Source organism: Culex pipiens, chromosome 3, assembly GCF_016801865.2.
Source record: "Culex pipiens pallens isolate TS chromosome 3, TS_CPP_V2, whole genome shotgun sequence".
NCBI lineage: Eukaryota > Metazoa > Arthropoda > Insecta > Diptera > Culicidae > Culex > Culex pipiens.
The window spans coordinates 14,966,553-14,986,270 of NC_068939.1; the positions used below are offsets into that span (position 1 = coordinate 14,966,553).

Genomic DNA, 19,718 nt, shown 5'->3' on the forward strand with positions numbered 1-19,718 from the left:
TTGGCGATTTTTTTAGATCGAAGCCCGTCTGAAGGCGGGGTTAGGTTGTAGAGGGTTAAGCTGTATGAGAGAAATTTCCGAATCTTTGCAGGAATCGGTCCTATTTCCATCCAAATTGCAAATTTTCACTATTAAATAAATTATTTTGCTTGTTTACTTTCTATTCGACTATTGATATTGATTGATTTCATTTTAAAACGCTTTTTGGAAGCTATTATTTAAACTACAGTACTTGTTCGGTAACTGGGCTGAGAAGGTAGCCAAGTCACCGAATGTTGCTCGCTAACTGGACTGAATGAAAAATTGCAAGGGGAATATTTTCCTGATTAAATATGAAAATAAAAGTAACTGCATTTTATTTACAATGCTTACTTTTCATATTTCTTTAATTGTGCCTTGAAATTAAATAAAAGTTTGATTTTTTTTATTTATTTGTCTGCTTTTTAACTGGGCTACTGCCCAGTTATCGAGTGCCCAGTTAAACAACGCCCAGTTTTTTGTTCAACATTTAACCTTAACAACCACCAACCTGTTCGCATATGATCCGGAAGTCGGGCCGTGTGAGTTCGTACGTTTCGCCCAGCAGGGGGTTGAACGGCTTTCCCAACCGCTCCCAGTTGGAGGCCAGCGCCGACACGGCAAACGCCGACACAAACTTGAGCCGCTCGACCGGATCCTGCTGTTGAGCGGCTATCCGCAGCAGCCGGGCGTACTCCATGTACTCGGTCATCCGCTGGAGGAAGCTGAAAATTTTGTTAAAAGGAGAGAAAGACAATTTGTTAACGAAATTTTGTGACTTGGGTGTGTGTTTGAGAGTGTTTTCGACACTTGAGAACGATGCTTGCTTAATTGTTTACGGGAGTTGGTTGGTGGGATTTGTTTTTCTTTATTTTATTTGAATTTGACGAAACCAGCTCACACAAGTGTGTGCGTTTATTGCGCCGAGAAAACGGCATCGACACATACGAGCAAGTTTGAATGGTAAAAGTTTCGTGGAACGATCGAAAACATGGGGAAAGTTTACGCAATTTGTTTTATTTCAGTGGAGCAGCATGGTCCTTTAGGAGAGTGTCATTGCCTAACCTTTTTTTTTTTCTCTGTTGTACGAAATTCAATTCAAGGTGGGGTTGGGATTGTGCACTGGATAAACGAATTCCATCCAAATCGAATTCATTCCAGCATCATGCATGCTTCTTTTTTCATGCATTCCATTGCTGTTGAAATTTGGTATCTCTCTTCTTTCAGGCATGCAAACAATTTCCTGCTTTAAAGGTGGCGTTGATATTTAAGCACAATTGCTGTTTTATATTTCGCATACATTTTTTTTATTAATATACACAGAAATATATGCCGATTCTCGGCAAAATGGAAGTCATTCTACCAAATTCTCGGCCAAAAATGGCAGAAAAATGCCGAACTTCGGCATATCTGCCGAAAAAATCAGTTGTTCTGTTTTCGGCAGAATTCTTCGAGCTCGAAAATCAAAAATGACTGTGTATACTCCCTTATTCCGTAGAAAACAATATTTTTTTATGGTTCACACGTGATTATAAAAATCATTGTTCGAAAACTACGCAAGTAAAAAACCTAATTAAAATTAGAAAAAAATATTGAAAATCATCAATGTATCGTAAACATCCATATTTTGATATCAAGAAACTTTTTATGCAAAATGCAAAGAGAATAAATCTATTCGAGAATGTCTTCATACATTTTAAACATTTAATAGTAGTTTATGCAACAAGTTGCAAAAAGAGGATTTTTTCAGCACGAGTCGTACATTTATCCAACGAGGTTCACCGAGTTGGATAAATACGAAGAGTGCTGAAAAAATCAAGTTTTGCAACGAGTTCCATACAACATTTTTTGCAATTCCGAAAAACACCCATTGAGTGAAATTTTATGTCAAATTTTCATGTATTTTGTCAATAAATCGCTTGAATCAAAAAAAATGCTGAAAAGTGTTACTTTTTGAAACAAGTGCTGAAAAGTTCAACTTTTCAGCACCCATTTCAGTGCTGAAAAGTAGAACTTTTCAGCATTTATTTTGAAAAGTGTTGCTATTCGATTCTGTTATTTTTGGTACAGAAAAGTAGGCTATTTCGTCGTTCAAGAATGACAGGAAAAGTAAGTAGTTTCACGACGGAATTGCAAAAATGGTTATTTTTATCATTCTGAAACATCTAAAGAATCCTAAGAAAATTGAAGATATGGTTTCCTCAAAATGCGCAGATGCCCAGATGATAACAAAAGCTTTTTTAGAATATTTATTTAAAGTTTTGTTTTTGCTTGATTAAATTGTCAATTTTAAATATTCATATGAGTCATTCTATCCAAATTCACACGACATCGAAAAAAAAGTTTCCAAGGCCTTCTTTGTTTTGCATAACACTTTGCAAAGTTGTTGGTTATGTTGTGTGTGTTTCTTTTTTCAGAAAAAAAATAGTGCACGAAAAAAATCAATATTTTTCATTTGATTTATTTTTTTAATATGTTTTAGGAGACGAGAAAGCATATTTTGCACTAGATTTTAAGAAGGGAATTTTTTTTCAAATGGCAAGTTTTGGAATCTGAAATACAGTTAAGACTCTCGATTATTCGAAGGCCTTGGAAAAATTACACTTCGGATCAACTTCGGATAATCAAATCTTCGAATATCGAAATCGTTTTTGTTGTCTTCTTTTTGATTGTATGATTGTATGACCCCGAAACTAGAACTCTAATTTAATGTTTAATGTAACAAAAAATAAATTAAAAAAAATGTTCCCGATGATCCCGAAAGTCCAGTACAAACCTTCGGATAATCTGGACAACATTTTAAAAATCAATTTTAGATACAACATTAAATTTGCAATCGAAAATAACCTTATACTTTTTTTTTTGATAAAGTGCAAATTATAAGCATTTTTAGAATTTTTTTATATTTAATTGTTTATAATTTAAAAAAAAAATGAAAAAATCACCCTCGAAAAAAATATGAAAGGCTGAAAAACCCAAGTTTTTTTTTCGCTTTTGTTGATCGGAGTGTTTGCTGTGATACAGCGTCTAAAAATTTAAATTTAGCGAAAAATAAGTTTTTCTCAGTGTTTAATTAGCCCTAATTTTTCAACACGCGACATCTTGGAAACTATTGGTTTGATTTTCATTGTAAAAGAGTGCAACTTTTATGAAGCTTGATGAACGCTCAACATTTCAAGAAAATTAATAAAAAAATAAAAGATTGTGCCGACGTTTGAAAATTTTCAAAGTATTTGTTTTAGCTATTTTAAAAAGTTTTTCTTGATTCTAGAATTTCACATTTTTTTGTAATTAGAAGAAATTTCTCAAAATTTTCATTTTTTAACACTGATACCAACAATTTTCGAGTCATCGCGAGGTAATATGGGGTTTTTACAAAATTTTAACATTAAGATGCTGTCAGGACCAGCAATAAAGTCAAAAATTGTACGAAAATTTTTCAGCTTTTCAAAAATATCTTTTGAAGAAGTGTTTTTCCTTTACAAAACATATTAAAATTGTAAAAACTTAAACATTTAAAAAATCCATGAAAACCTTGTCCTTTATAAAAAAAACGATTGCAAATTTTACTTCGTAAAAAAAGTAAATAAATAACAAATACCAGTTTTTACACCATCCTGAACTCTAGTGCAACAGATGGCTTTTTTGATCCCCTTAAACATACCAATAAGTTTTGAAAATTAAAAAAATACGTATTTTGGAAATTCAATTTATTGTTAGTGATAAGGCTGTTGCTCAAAGATTTGGTCTCCCCCCCCCCCTCTCGAAAAATCCGGGGCAAAAATATTTTTCAAAATACTTCAAAATTTCAGCGAAATTTGGAGTGCAATCAGCTGAAAACAGTTCAAAATGCATTCCCCTGCGTATGTAATTAATTTCAAAATGGTTTTTAGGTTCGTTTAATTGTAGTTTATGCAACAAGTTGCAAAAAGAAGATTTTTTCAGCACGAGTCGTACATTTATCCAACGAGGTTCACCGAGTAAGGTGCCCAAAAGAAGCTGAAATATTTAAAAGCTTGTTCAACTTTTTCAAAGACTTTTGGTTGTAAAAGTTAGATTCATAAGGAAAATTTGAATACTTTACAATTCAGTTAATATACAGAAAGTGGTAATACTTGTTCTTGAAAAATTATTTGTTATTCAAAACGACAAGTTTTTGTTTTTTTTAAATCACCCTTGCCAAGCGGCATACGAGAGTTCAAAAGCAATTATACCGTTATAAAGCACAACTAATAATCTTTCCAAATAAAAAAAATCTTAGCTCAAGTTTTTTTTTTAATATCTTGAAAAATACGTGTTTCATCTACTACTTGCAAACTTCATCTTTAAAGAAGAAAAATAGAAGAAGATACACATAAATGAATCAAAGTTGACATCGCCAAAAAAATCCATGGAACAACGATGCGTAAAAAGAGCAGTTTTTTGTCCAAATAATTAGAGAAATATTGATTAAATAAACTTTCGCCTTCATACCGTGTAGTAATATGATGAATGAAATATTTTTTTTCATTGAACAGGATTTATATTTGTTCCACCACATTCTTTAACTTATGTTTATGATGACTTAGTAATGTAAATAATGCTTTCTAATAATATTGAGATGCGTGATTGCTGGTGCTGCGCTGAGTGATCAAACCGTTCTAATGCAATCAAGTTAACTTTTTCTACATTTTTCTACTGGCAACATGCTCGCACTGCAAACCTAGCGGGATTTTATGATTTTTTAGGCAATATTCAGCAGACACGTTTTTTTAGGAGTAACGTAAGAATTTGAGAAATTAAAAACAAAACATATTTCTAAACTTCTCGAGTTTTTTTTGAAAAGGTCCTATAAACAAAATTTTCACTATTTGCTTTTTTGGTATTTTTGAATACCCCTAACTCAAGGCGGTTCTAAAAACACCCAAAAAGCAAAAATTTAAAATTTTGTTTATAGGACCTTTTCAAAAAAAACTCTAGACTTGTTCTTTCACTTTTTGACCAACACAAACCTATCAAAAAAATTAGTTTTTTTTTGTTTGAAACGCAATTACTCACCTCAGCGGCTCGTTGAAGACGACGGGCATGGTGATTTTGCTTAGCTCCTTACCGATGCAATTCTTCAGCACTGACCAGATGTTGAAGTCATTCCGCGAGAACATGGGCACCGGCAGCGAAGTTCTGATTGATTTTAGCGATTTTTCCGGATTTTTTTTTATGATGATGATGCGATTTTTTTAGTTCCCAGATGAACGGGCATAATAATGTTGTCATTTTTGAAAGGTAAAGAAAAAAAAGAGGGAGAAAGAGAAAAACCACACCCACGTGGAGTGGGAGGAGGGAAAGAAAGAGTTGTGATTAATGTACTGGATGTGAGACTTAAACGGGCGGAAGGTTGGCTTCCTGGCGGCGAATTTCCAAGATAAATTAGTTTATTTTGCGCATCTGTTTTTTTGTTTCCTTTCTTTTCTCTATTTTTGAATGAGTCTCGCGTGCGGTGAACAATGTGCAAAGTTTGGCCACAGACAAACAGATGTTTATAAAAGTTCAATTTTTATGGAAATGTCAGTTTTGAATTTGAATTGACAGTTAATTTGTGTGATGAAATTAGAATTAGAAGTCTGCTTGTCTGTGGCCGTACCTTCATGATGTGAGTGGTGGGTGTGAGTGAAGTAAGAATGATGTCGCTCTGTGAGAGAAAGTGGGGTGGTGGTTTTGTGGTGGGTTGCGGTGGGTGGTGTGATAAAGTGATGTGCACCAGTTTGAACAACAACAGTTGGTAGTGGAAAAGTTTAAGTTGATTTGCTCCAGTATGTGCTTGGCTTTTGGCTCTCGTGGGGCCACACATGTGCTGTCGTCCTTGAGCAGGATTATTATGAATTTTTCAAATGGTTTTGCCACCGTAACGAAACTTTACGAAGAATTAGTCATTATTCAGAAAGAAGTTATTCTCACAATAGATTTCGTGGAAAGTAACAACATTTAAGTGCAGGAAGAATCTCATTTAAATCAAATTATGTAAGTGCCCTTCTCTTTCTGTGAAATTTCTGTTCACCACGTGGGAGTTAAGTGCTGCTTTCTTCAAGATTAAAGTGGTGAAGATGGTGTTTTCTAAAATTCAAAGGAAAATACGCCATGCAAAAAAAAGCACGTCGTCGACACGTGGGCTGAACGATTAAGCAAAAAAGACAGAAAAAAAAATAAATAAAAAAGAGAAATGTTGCTGGTCCCTTCGGGGTTTCCTACCCGTGCCACGTGCCCAGAACTTGAAGGTTCACATTTTTGCGCCATTTTCGTGTGGGAACCACCCTCGGATCGCGGCGCCGCCTTTTCAATGCTCTAATGGGAAAGCTCAACAAACAAAAGTAAAACAGCACGTCGCGGGCCGAGAAAAGGTCGTTGTCGTTGGTGTGTTCATAAAACAGCACTTCCACGAAAAAGAAGAACTCCGGCATGTTTAACGTCACTCGCCACCACGATAAGATTGGGAAAAGACAACGAAGACGATGACGACGATGAGAAGATAAGCGCCCCGGAAAGACTTTTGGGATAACTTTGTTTTGGGGATTTCTCCGGAGGAAAGCTGGGATTTTCTGCCGGGAAACGCACTAATTGAACATCAAACAAACATGGAAAGGGTCAAACATCGAAATCAACAGTGTAAGCGGGGAGAAGATCCTGTGCAAAGCTTTTGTTTGAGTTTTATTGGATGATATCATGCAGGGTGGATTGGGATTTGAGCATAACAGTTAAGATAATTACATTAAAATTGCATTGGCTTTTTAAATTAGTTATTGTAAGGATAAATGCAGATTTTACTGAAAGTTTTGCCTCTCCCAAAATAAAAACAGAGAAATAAAAAAATAGAAAAAAAAATCTATTTTAGAAACATCGTTTAACGTTTATTTGTTTTGATATAAAATCTTTGAAAAAATGCTTCGTTCCAAATGAAAGGCATACAATAAAGATTAAGTTAAATTCATTCAAAATATATTTAAAAATATTTTTTTATTTATGTTTTTGTTAATAAGATTTCTTAGCGAAATAAATTTTTTTCTCCGTTCCAATGCTAACAAAATTGGTTGAGTTTATATATGGGGGCCATGGGAGTAATACGTCTACCCTAAGGGAAAAGCCATTAAAACTAAGAAAAATAATAATTATTATTAATTTAACAGTTTTTTTCCAAACACTTTCAGAGAGTGGGGGTAAGATGGCCATTTTTTGTGATCAAAATAACTTTCAGAACCATCTACGAAAATGGTCTTTTTTATTTTAATTTTTGTATTTTTTAATCCGACTGAAACTTTTTTGGTGCCTTCGATATGCCCAAAGAAGCCATTTTGCATCATTAGTTTATCCATATAATTTTCCTTACAAATTTGGCAGCTGTCCATACAAAAATGATATGTGAAAATTAAAAAAATCTGTATCTTTTGAAGGATTTTTTTGATCGATTTGGTGTCTTCGGCAAAGTTGTTGGTATGGATACAATACACTGAAAAAAATGATACGCGGTAAAAAAAGATGATTTTTAATTTAACTTTGTGTCACTAAAACTTGATTTGCAAAAAAAAAACACTATTTTTATTTTTTGAAATTTTCTGATATGTTTTAGGGGACATTAAATGCCAATTTTTCAGAAATTTTCAGGTTGTGAAAAAAATCTTTGACCGAGTTATGAATTTTTGAATCAATACTGATTTTTTCAAATAATCGAAATATCAGTCGCAAAAAATTTTCAATTTCATTTTTCAATGTAAAATCAAATTTGCAATCAAAAAGTACTTTTTCAAGTTAAAGCCATTTTTAGGTAACTTTTTTAAAAATAGTCACAGTTCTTGATTTTTTAAATTAGTGAACCACTCTTGAAAAAAAATTAAAAGCTGAGAAAATTCTTTTTTTTCATTTTTGAACTTTGTTGATACCACCCTTAGTTGCTGAGATATTGCCATACAAAGGTTTAAAAACAGGTAAATTGATGTTTTCCAAGTCTCACCCAAACAACCCTTTATTTTCTATTGTCGATATCTCAGCAACTGATTTTTAGTCTGATTTTCAATGTTAAGACATGAATCATTCGTGAAATTTTAAATCAAGACTAACATTTCAAAACGGCCAAACATTCATTATTACGCCCTTTTGAAATGTTAGTCTTGATTTATTTTTTTTTGAAAATATAGTTTTCGAAAAGATCGGAAAATTTCACAAATGTTTCATATTTTATTCTATTCTCTTTTCCATTTCCAGTTAAATCTAAGCTAACCCAAATGCTTCCATTTTTGACGATTTTCCAGGAATTTACTGTTAAAATTTTACTTTGACTAAAATTGTCAATACATGGTTGGTTTTTTTAAATTGATTTTGATTTTTTCGATGGTAAATAATGACTTTTTTTATAAAAATCATTTGGTTAGAAATCATTTTCTAGGTAAGAAATTACTATTTTTTGAGGTCCTGGAAATGTCAGGAATTTGAAAACGGGATTTGAGTGTTCACACTGAGTTATGTGAACGCGATAATTTCTTATTTTTAGCCAAGGAACATCCTCACCATTTTTGGGTTATTTTATATTTTTTTTCAGTGCAACTTTCATATGGATTTGCATTTAAAATTAAGAAAAAGAAACTTTTTTTTTTTTTTTTTTTTATTTAACTATCTGGCCTCTGTTACCATAGTTTGGCCAAGTTTTACCTTTTTCTTTTTTTTTACAATTCAATTATATTTTTTATTTAAAATAAATGCGACTGGCGCAGTCCCACGTCAAACTGCAGGCTTCCACTGTCTTCTCTTCGGCGTGATTATTTTCGGTTGAGTCTCTCGTTGTCCAGGGTCGTTGCATTGTTCGTTTCCAGAAATCGGTGTGTTGTTCTCCTCATCCACGCAGCTTCTTTTTTCTGCTGAAGCTTCTTCTTGCGGTAAAAGTCTTTTCGCTTTGCCTTTCTTCCCAACAGTAGTGAATCCGTCATTGCCATTGTCCTCTGTGTGGGGCACGACGGCTTGAGATTCAACTACTGCTGGTTGTGCTGGCTGCAAAGCAATCGGAACGGGCGGGTTTGTTTTGTTTGATTGATGTTGGGGCTTGTTGAGGCGATTTTTCTTCGCTGCTTCGGCACAGCTCTTAGACACGTGTCGATTCTCCCCGCAGCGTCGACACGTGGCCGTTTGACCAGTATATGTGGCTAGGCTACTCAGCTCGCACACGGTGATGAATGAGGGGACGGGTTTGGATAGCTTCATCTTCACCACCCGCACACCATTAGGCACACCGGCGAAGAAGTTCCTCCAAACCTCGTCCCTGATGGTCAGCACTTCTCCGTACTCACGCATGGCATCGATGATTTTGGCATTTGGCAGGTCCAGCGGGAGATCGTGAACCCGGACATCTACGGTGTTGTCGTCGATGTAAACCGGGATCTTGATGGTCGGGTTGTTCTTGAACGCGTACTTGAGGTGGTAATCATCTGCAATCTTGATAGCGGCAGCTGGGTCCGCCATCTCGATTAGCACGCAATGGCGGATGTTATGCAGCTGGATGCTGCGCAGGTCGGAGGGAGCTATTCCCAGCCCTTTCTGCACAAACCGCTGCACGACATCCAGTTTCGGACGTTCCGGGAGGACGCTGAAGTCCACAACGAGCTTGTGTTTTTGGTCAGTACTCATTTTGCTGAGTCTGCACCACGCGACGATTGTATTTGCAAACAATAGCGAGAGCAACACGTCTGGTGCCCGCGAGAAGTAATTGCCAACTGAGAAAAAGAAACTTATAATAATCTTGAATTGTTTACAAAGTAATTGGCTAAGCTTTATACTGATTAAATGGTTTCAAAGATTTGGTGAACTTGGTTTGATGTAAATCTTTTTTTGTAAACTTTAAATAATCAATCAGAATGACCAGTGAAACAGTGACTTATGCCTGAACCTTTATATATTTTTATTTAGGAAAACCACAAAGAAAAGTGAGGTTTTCTGAGTGTAACCCACATATCATGAAATGATACAATCCTGTTTTTTAAGTCTTTCAGATAAGGCTAGTACGAATTGTATTTAAAGTGTGTGTCCCTGATGGTGACAAAAATATATTTAAAAAGATACTGAAATTACAATTTCAAGCCAGATTTTCCACATTTTGAAACAGAAAGTATGATAAAATTACAAAATGGTTATGAATTTATGAATTAGAATTCTCAAATAAAACATCTTTTCCCTAATTTAGGTCCCAAAATATAGAATTTGTTAAAAGTTTGCAAAAAATAAACGTAAACATTATTTGCATTATGAGTATTTTCCAATTGATTGATTGTAGATGTTTTTTTGCTCCATTAATTTTTTGGTCATAAAATAAGCATTGGCTCAAAATAATTGTTGAAATTCAAAATGCAATTTTAAAGTGTTTTAGGACCTTTTGAAAAGCAAAGCATGAATTTATTTTCATGAATGCTTGAAAATGTTGGTTTATGAAAAAAAAATTCTCGAGTAATAACTAAAAGTGATCAGAACTTGAAAATTGTGAACTTTTTCGAATCTTCGGAAAGTGCTCTTAAAATTCTAAAAATGTCAAGAATTTAAAAAAAAATTAGCCATTATTTTAAGATTTTGGGAAAACACTCATTTTAAAAAAAAATCATAACTTAAACAAACAAACTTGTATCACTTTGTTACAGTGTACCTCTGTAGCATTTTTTTTTTCCAAAATTTGGTTTTGTGTTAAAAAGTGAACTAAAACTTCGAATTGAAAATTTCTTCGTAAGATTCAAGTTTTGATCGTTTATTAAAGTCTCAGAGAATCACTCAGCTCTTAAATACTGTCGAAAAATATGAGTTTTTAGATCAACAGACCAAACCCTGCAAACACAAACAATGAAATTCATATTGCACGAGTGAAAGCGACTGCATTATTATTCATAACTTCCGACCAAGTCAGAATTTTTTCCTCCCGTCACATCCGGTACGTACACACGTACGTACACCTCCCACGAAAGCTGCTTGCGTCCTGCACTGCGAAAAGCCAACAGTCACTAACAGCAGCACGCATCTGACATCAATTGAAAGCTCTGCGGTTTGCGGGTATTTGTGTGTGCGTGTGTTTGTGTGTGTTGAGATCTACATGACATGGGATTATGTCGCTATTACAGAACCGAAGCCAGGACAGGAGAAGCAAAAAAGAACCTATAAACTTCCAACGCGGGTGGCATATTCCCTCCATCATCGTTTGATTGTACCTTCTGCTTGGAATCGAAAAAAACATGGCATGCTAAGCCGGCGAGATATTAATCCAGCTGTCTTCTGCGAAGATGCTGACAGTTTTCCCAGTAGGCTGGTTTTGGCCATTTAAAGGGCACCCTCGTGTCAGTTCCATTTGTCCATCATTTTTTCGTTTCTGATTCCGTTGGGTTGCTGAGATTGTGTGTGCGGACAAACGCATTGGTGTGCGAGCCAACGAGAAGAAAGGACACAAGGGGCAAAAATGCTGGAATTTGTTCTTTTTTGACGAAAAGGCTTCTTTATTACGTAACCAGCATCGTGCATTGGCAAAAAAAGATGACGATTCATGATTTGTCCACAACGGCGACGGCACAAGAGTGTCCTTGAAAATGGAGGGAATTTTGAGCTGGTGGAAATGTCGCAGCTTGAAAGCTTGACAATAGGGCTTTGAAGAGTTTTATTATTTGAGCTAAATGGCCAAGAGGATGATTTTGAATGCACATAAACACCAACAGATCGTCAATAGTGAATCTTTTATTATCAAGCACTTTAAAAAGGGGTAAAAATCTTCAGTCTTAACTCCATTATCCGAAGTCTTCGGAAAAATGACACCTTGGATAAGCGGATCACGAAAATATTTTGTTTTTTTCCTTGTCTTATTTTGGGTTGTTGGCCTTAAATTTTATCCCAAAAATAGTTGTTTGGAAATTTGAAATCCAAGATTGCGATGATTAAATATTGAGAAAATGCATTTTTCAATGTAAAAGACAATCAACCACTCAAATTTGATTTAAAGAAAAACCTTAATTTGATTCCCCTAAGTTCCCATTGAAAGACAAAATAGAAAATTGTTGGGAACTTCCATTTTAATTATTTCCCGAATTTTATTCAAATTTAGTCTATTTTTAAGAAAATATAAAAAATATATATTTTCATAAGAAAATAAAATAGTATGACTTTTAAATGAACACAAATTTCAAGATCAATTCTATAAGAGAAACAGTGATTTAAAAGAAAGAGTAATATTTCTCAAACCTATTTTTCTAAAAAAAACAGACTATTTTTCGAGAAAACACAACTTTGCCAATGTCATCAAATCATTTTTTTTTTTCGCATCACTTTTGCATAAAAAAGAGCTAAGGATGGACAATACATCGGTCCAATAAAAATAAGAATAAATTGAAAGCAGGCAAACTTCAAAACTACGGCAACATAAACGTGGAAATTGTAAAAAAAGTTTGATGAATTTTAAACAGATTTGAACTTAAATAAATACTAGCAGAAATACTGGAAACTCAGCGATATTATTGGAGATAATGCTAAAAAATGAATGACTTATATTTAAAATGTATGAGTAAAAGATATACAGAACTTGCTCGGTAACTGGGCTGAGAACGTAGCCCAGGCACCGAATGCTGCTCGCTAACTAGGCTTAATGAAAAATTACGAGGGGAACAACGATACATAATATTTTCCTGATGAAATATAAAAATTAAAGGTACTCAAATTTATTTACAATGCTTACTTTTCATATTTCTTTAATTGCGACTTGAAATAAATAAAAGTTTGAAAAATATGTTTTTATTTTTTCAACATGATTGTAGCATCCAATAACCCCTCGGTCAGTTCGGTTTGTTTTGGTTTTTGACGTTTGTCTGCTTTTTAACTGGGCTACGGCCCAGTTATCGAGCGCCCAGTAAAAAAGCAGCCCAGTTAAACAACGCCCAGTTACCGAACAACTACTGTAGTGGTATTTAACTAATGTTAGAATTATTTTTGTTCCATAGGTCGTTTTCCTTCAAGTTTTCAAATAATGCAAGGCCTGCTATGATATTTTTTAGAACAAGATTTTGAGTAAAAATATTTCTTTGATTTTTTCAAACGTTTTACACTTTAAAAATTTCTGGTAAATTTTAATTTATAATAATTTCACTTGATTATCTGAAGATTGGAGTATCTAAAGTTCAGATTATCCGAAGGTTTTTCAGGAACTTCGGATACTCGAATCGTCGATAAAAACATTTTTTCTTACTTAATTTTTTCTATCTTTCTAATTTTGCAATGCATTTTCTCAATGTTTTATTTTTGCCATTTTGGCTGCCATTTTTTTTTGTGTTTTTTGGGTTCCCGAGCTCAACGACCGAAAACAAGACGATAAAAACAAAATCGTAATTCGATTTTCCGAAAAACAGAAGAAAAGATCGGATTATCGAGTTTGGACTGTATAATTTATAATGCATTTCTTAATAACAATATTTTTTTTTGGATTTCAATTAATTTTATTTACCAAAATAACTATTTAAAAGAAGGTTTTTTTTAAGTTTTTTAATGTTTTAAACAAAAACTAGGGAAAACAAAAACTTAAAAAAATCGAGAAACGGGATTTTTTCAGTTAAAATTAAACATTGAAAACAGTGCACTTTATCAAAAAAAATTGTAAAGTACATTTCGATTGAAAATTCAATATTACATGAAAAACTGAAGTAACATTTATTTTACTAACATTTTTTTTTTATCATAACTCTGCGGCATTTTTTTTACAAATTTTTATATGGCTAAAAAATTACGGTTTTTTGTCTAATTAAACACATAAAAAAATAAAAAATAAAAAATAATATTTAGGGAAATTGATTCTTTGCAAAAAAAAATTGAATTTAAAAATCATTTTTTTTCCGTGTATCATTTTTTTCAGAATAGCTTCATCAACTTTGCCGAAAACATCATCAAATCGATCAGAAAATTTCTTCAAAAGTTAACTGATTTTCAAAAAAAGAAATAAAAATAGTCGAAATCGGCCGATTTCGTAGAAAATTGCTTATGAGCTTATTAAGTAAATTATCCCAAGTAACATTTTTAAACCAACTAGCCACCACCAAGTTTTATTAAGGGTTTATTGTAGCATCTTGATTGCCTAATAGTTTTATTTGGGCATTCACCGCAACCAACAAGCAAGAGCTAATTAATAGGTTCTAACAGAATTTTATGCCTCGGACATAACACCGGGTTTAAATAAAAGCCGACTGGCTTTCAATAAGGTTTTATGAAAGTTTTAATAGAGGCTTGAAAACCAGATGGCAATGCCATGCCAAATGGTTTTATCGCATGCTTTGTTAAAACCTAGGGTGTTGTAGCTGTCAAGTGCCATTAGGCATGTAAAAAGCTCACTTAAAACCATAAGCTCCTTAAAGAGCATTTATCGCGGCCAAATAGCAGTGCATAAATATGGCGCTAGACGCGTGCTCTGATTGAATATGATTGACCGCCATCTTGGTTGAAAAAATAGAAAACTGAAAAATTTGATTTAAATTTGATGAAAACACACATTTATGCTGAATTTCTGGTATGATTTATATAGCGATAGATGTTTAAAAATATTTTGAACATTTTTTTCAATGAATTGCAATTAAATATTTTTTAACATTAAACACTATGATTACAAAATATTGATTTTTGATGAAGCGAGTTGAATTTTTTGGCTCTATCTCCCCTACATTTATCAATAAAATTTCAACCGCAGCTGAATTTGAGCCATCAATTGTGAGAAATAAGCTTTCAAATTATTTGGATTAGCTCTAATATCTATTATTTACCATTGCCCTTTTTGACAACCATCTCCATAATTTCATTTGGCAAGACGAAGACTTATTTTTGCCAAAATAAAACCTATTTGGCATAAGACGTTTGAAGACGTATGAAATGTCATTTTTCCATAACTCCTGAAAGGTTTTAACAAAGGTTTATCAAGGCTTTGAGGATGTTGTTAGGATTCAGTTGTAAAGCCTTGAACTCCTATGTAGGTTTTATAAATAGGCCGTAACAACCTTCTGCGGAGGTCCTTTTGGGTTTTAAGTGGGGTTTATCAAGGTTCTGGGGAGTTTGTTACGACTAAGGGGTTTCAATGTTGGTTTTGGCTGATAGGTTTTCTAGCGGTTGTGACAGCTTTGATAAAGCCTAAAATGTTACTTGGGATCACAAGGATCAATTACCTATATAGAAATTTATTGAAAAAGGAAGATATACCGTGATTATTAAAGAAATCCCGGATTAAAAATTACAATTTTCAACAAAATATTTTTAAGACGCATTAAAACACATTTAAACAAATTGCCTACGCCAGTTCTTGTTTAAAAATATAAATCGGGAGACAAGTCTAATCGGATGAATAACACCTGAAAAATTAAATCTTGTCAATATCCTCCCGTTTTACGATAGTTTTTATATGATAGATTTGTCAACAGAAGTCCATGCCACTGGAGGTCAAAAACAGCATAAAAAGTGATTTACCGATCACGTATTGCACTTTACAAAGTTTACGAACACATTATGTTATTTCTGCACAGTTGCAAAAGAACGTGGCACTTCGTTCGTCCTCGTCCTCGCAGCAATTCCCAACCGGTTGCCAACTTTCCAATTTTCAATTTTCAATTCACAACATTTCCCCATGCCAATTTTGCAAGCATTCGACACACTCACTCGTCGTCAGCGACATGTTCGTTTGCCAAATTTTGCCGAGCTGATTATTGACTAAACGATTTCGAGGCGACAATCATCGTTCGCGTTTTTCCACCTCGAGAAAAAAAAGCACCCCGAAAACGGCAATGAATAATGAATGAATTGAGGCCCCCTCAACAAGTCCCACAAAACGGCGGAATCGCAATCCACTTGGGCACATATTTTACGGCGTGCCGCTGCAGGAAAAAAATGTGTCGGAAATTTGGAAACAACCCACTGCTGCTGTATTGAAACAGCTTTTCACCGTGTGTCGCAAAATGGTCGAGAAAGGAAAAACCTGCCCTCAAAATCGATCTGCGTGAATCTCGGTGCGAACTTTGAGGTGGGGGGATGCGAACGAACATTTAATCCATATTTAATTTCGAAGAGTTTTCATTGCCATCTGATGCTATCCTCCCCACCCACCCCACAAAAAACGAACGAGTTTTGAACGGGAATAAATTTCGAGATAACCATTAAAATAATATGCTAATTGAGCTGTACCGGAACGGGAATTCAACCTTGAAATTTTATGCAAGAACGAAGCAAACTCATTACAATTATATTCCCATAGCTGGGTGAGGTGTTTGCTTTCCATGCAGTTGGAACTGATTGAGCAAATATTTGAAATACTAATGGAACGAACTGTATATGTTTCCATTTGGTTTGGATAAATATTCCCCCTTTTTATTAAAACCAACACTGGGGACATATATTCAGCAGAGTAACAGGTTATGAAACCAAAGAACATAAAATATAACTAGATTCTATTCTGGAATTTTGGGAAATTTGAGCTAGAATGAAAGTTCCAATGTGTTTAATGGAAGTATACTTAATTAAAACTTTTGCAATTTTCAATGTTAATTTTAAAGAAATCATGCAAAGAAAAGGCTGGCAAAACTTCAATTTAAAACCAATTCGTTTACATCAAGCAGCATAACGTACCTTATTTTCAAGTGAGAAAAATTCAAGCTTGATCAATTCTATACGTTTTTGCAAATGACATTGTGTTTTTATTTTTTATTTTTATGAAAGTCTACCCATTGGCTCCTTATGTCCAAATAAGCCATTTTGCATGTTTGGTTTGGAAAATTTGGAAAATTTGAAAACCCGTAAATTAAGAGGTAAGGCGGTTTATTTTCAAGGTTTTGAAATTCCTGGCAAACGAGAAAAATATTTTGATGTTTTTTAATACTATTTGTTCAATAGTATTAAAAAACATTTTTCAATACATTTGTGAAAATTTGTTTATTTGATTATTTGTTTTAAAGCTTATAATGAGTTGATTACCATTATCTAACGATAATATATGCTTAAATCTGATCAGGAATTGCAATTTTAGATAGATGCTTTGGATTTTAAATCAACCACAATTATTGGATAAAGATGATTCATATCAAATAAATTTCTTTAAAATAAATGACTTTTTTCAATTTTTTGGACTAGAAATGCTTCAAAAATGTATTTGATAAAGTAATTTTGTAATTTGTAATTTGTGCGTTTATTTACAACTTTTTATCAGGTCAAAGAAAAAAAATTAAAAAACACGGAAAAAGCCAAATAATACGAACTCAACGTAAACTTTTATATACCGTAAACCGGGGTGACTTTGATAGGATTTCAATTTGTTTTTGGAATATTTTCCCGCAGGTAATGTTTTTCTCAAGATTATTATTTTTAAAACATGTACTGGGGTAGGCTACACAAAGTCCATGCACTATTTAAAAAAAAAAATCTATAGTGTTTAGAACAAAAGTTACATTAAAAATTCTCAGTTTAAATGTACCACCACTAAAGAAGCTGATTTAGTTTTTAAGAAAAAAAAAACAATGTTTATAATTAGTTGACCAAGTTTATAAGCATTTTAACAAAATACATATACATTTTAGGTAAAACTGCTAAAAAAGTCGAAATTTTGCCTGAAATTAGTTAAAACTAGTTTTGTTTATTAAATTATCGATTTATATTGCATATTGCGTCCACGCGGTTTCCTTTTTTCTTTTCGTTCAAATTTGTTGATTGTAATAATTTATTCCAACTGGCAGTTTTAGTATTAACTCATCAAACTATCCATTTTATGAAGAGTAAATCGTATTTTATTTACTATTTTCCATATTTACTCGTGTTATCGTATAAACAGTAAAAATATACTGATAAGTCCAGCCCATAGCACTACTGCTCGGTTGGCACGCGTTCGATTAAAAAAGTTTCTAAATAATCAATTATGTATCTTTCCGCAGCCGGCTGCCTAAATTTTTTTTAAATTTCAACAGCAACAAAGATAAACAAATTGCTTATGGTCGCATCACCTATCACAGTAAATCCTGACCTCATATCCATCTTACTAACCCTTATGTGATATTTTGTCGGAGACGCAGTCGATTTAGCGGTCCCATCACTCAAGTATCCACTTCCCCGTGTCTTACCACTGGTCGTGGCCGGCGGCGGTATTGATCACATTTGTCATGAAATTTGTTCAACTGAAATTGTCAAGAAATTGCCTATAAATCTGGAGATTTTTTTAAATTGTGTTACAAAAATACATATCATTTATTATTTACAAACTTATTTAACCTTCTCCTAGTGGAAAATTGTCCAGAAAATCCGAAAATGCATTCAGATTTTCGATCCAAAATCATGTTCATTGAGAAAATCATGACAATTTGAGAAATTTAAAATAATGATTTTCATCAACATTTTCTAAACTATGGTTAACTAACTAAAGAATTTGATGTTATGATTAACAAATATTTTTCAAACAATATCTCAACTCATTTAAAGTCACTACTGCAAATTGGGGCAAATTGAGAAAGTTTATTTTACTGCATTAAATTTGAATATTGGTGTACCGTCACCTGGGGTGAATTGGGACAGCTGTTTTAGCCTTGTTACTGAACAATATTTGAATATTTTTGATTGGTTTCGGATAGAACAACACAGATTAACCAAAATACTACATCGATTTCCAAATGGGTAAGAAATTTGTGTTCATTCGCTGTCACAATTGATAACATTTGTTCTTGGAAATAATTATTAAATAGGAAAATTTAATTTAAATCAGAAAACTATATTTTTTACATAAATATATTACCAAACCATTGAAAAAGATATAAATTTGCACTGACTAAAGATTCGGGAAAAATTTCCGAGAATTCTTTCCCTAGAAATCCTGGGATGAACGCACTATTGAGCAGGGTTTTTATAATCAATTTAGTACGTTCGGCAAAGTTGTAAGTTATGATGTGTACACGGAAAAAATCCATTTTTTATTTCACGATTTAGATCGTTGCATATATTGTTCAAGGTTTTTGTCACCTCCGTTTTGGAGATACGGTGTCCTCAATGAGTTTTTGCAAATGGAACTTAAGAAGAGTTCTTTTATTACCTAACGCAAAAATTTAGATTTTTCGACCCCCTCCCTCCCCCCCACTCGTAACAAAATTTTCATACACATTCCCCCCAACTTCGTTACGTAATAAAAGAACACTCCTTCATAGTAACTTTTGGCTTGGTTGAAAATTAGGTTGGTTCACGATTAGGGTGTTTTAGGAAATCTAACTTTTCAAGAATATCTTTTGTTTTTTTTTGTCTTGTAGAAAAGTTGTTGTGCATGCTAGTCCAACCAAATTTGTCTAAAACATCAAAATTGTATCCCACAATATACGACTACTACGACTAATTTTATCAATATAGCAAATCCTGAAAAGTCAGTTTGTTAAACTTAGCAATTTAGGGTTAAGTTTAAAAGAAATGTGATGTTATGAGCACTGTTAGAGCTTTTAAAAAACAGCCTTTTTGTTTTCCAAAAATAAGTTGGACTTAAGGGTCAAAAGTTCCAACCATTTTAGAGTGAAAACGATACAATTTTGAAACCAAAATTCTCGAAAAAGCGCAAGTTAAGTTGTTTGCACCACATTGCCTTCAGTGGGGGATCTAACAATACAAACGCTGAAAAATATCAGGGGACTTCATTTGAAAATGGTCAATTTTCATTCCCATACACATTTCTATGGGATCTCCCTAAC

General features: G+C 33.5%; 1 protein-coding gene across 2 annotated transcripts in view; it reads right to left on the reverse strand.

Moving 5' to 3' along the window:
• Positions 1 to 19,718, reverse strand: part of LOC120424179 (oxysterol-binding protein-related protein 2) — a 65,668-nt gene that overhangs the window by 11,225 nt on the left and 34,725 nt on the right. Inside the window, exons 3-4 of one of the 2 annotated variants that reach the window (XM_039588234.2) lie at positions 5,056 to 5,178; positions 530 to 743 (exon numbers count right to left, since the gene is read on the reverse strand). In XM_039588234.2, coding sequence (XP_039444168.1) covers positions 530 to 743; positions 5,056 to 5,178 — 337 coding nt within the window. The remainder of the gene's footprint in view (positions 1 to 529; positions 744 to 5,055; positions 5,179 to 19,718) is intronic. The other variant, XM_039588235.2, reaches the window with a different exon arrangement.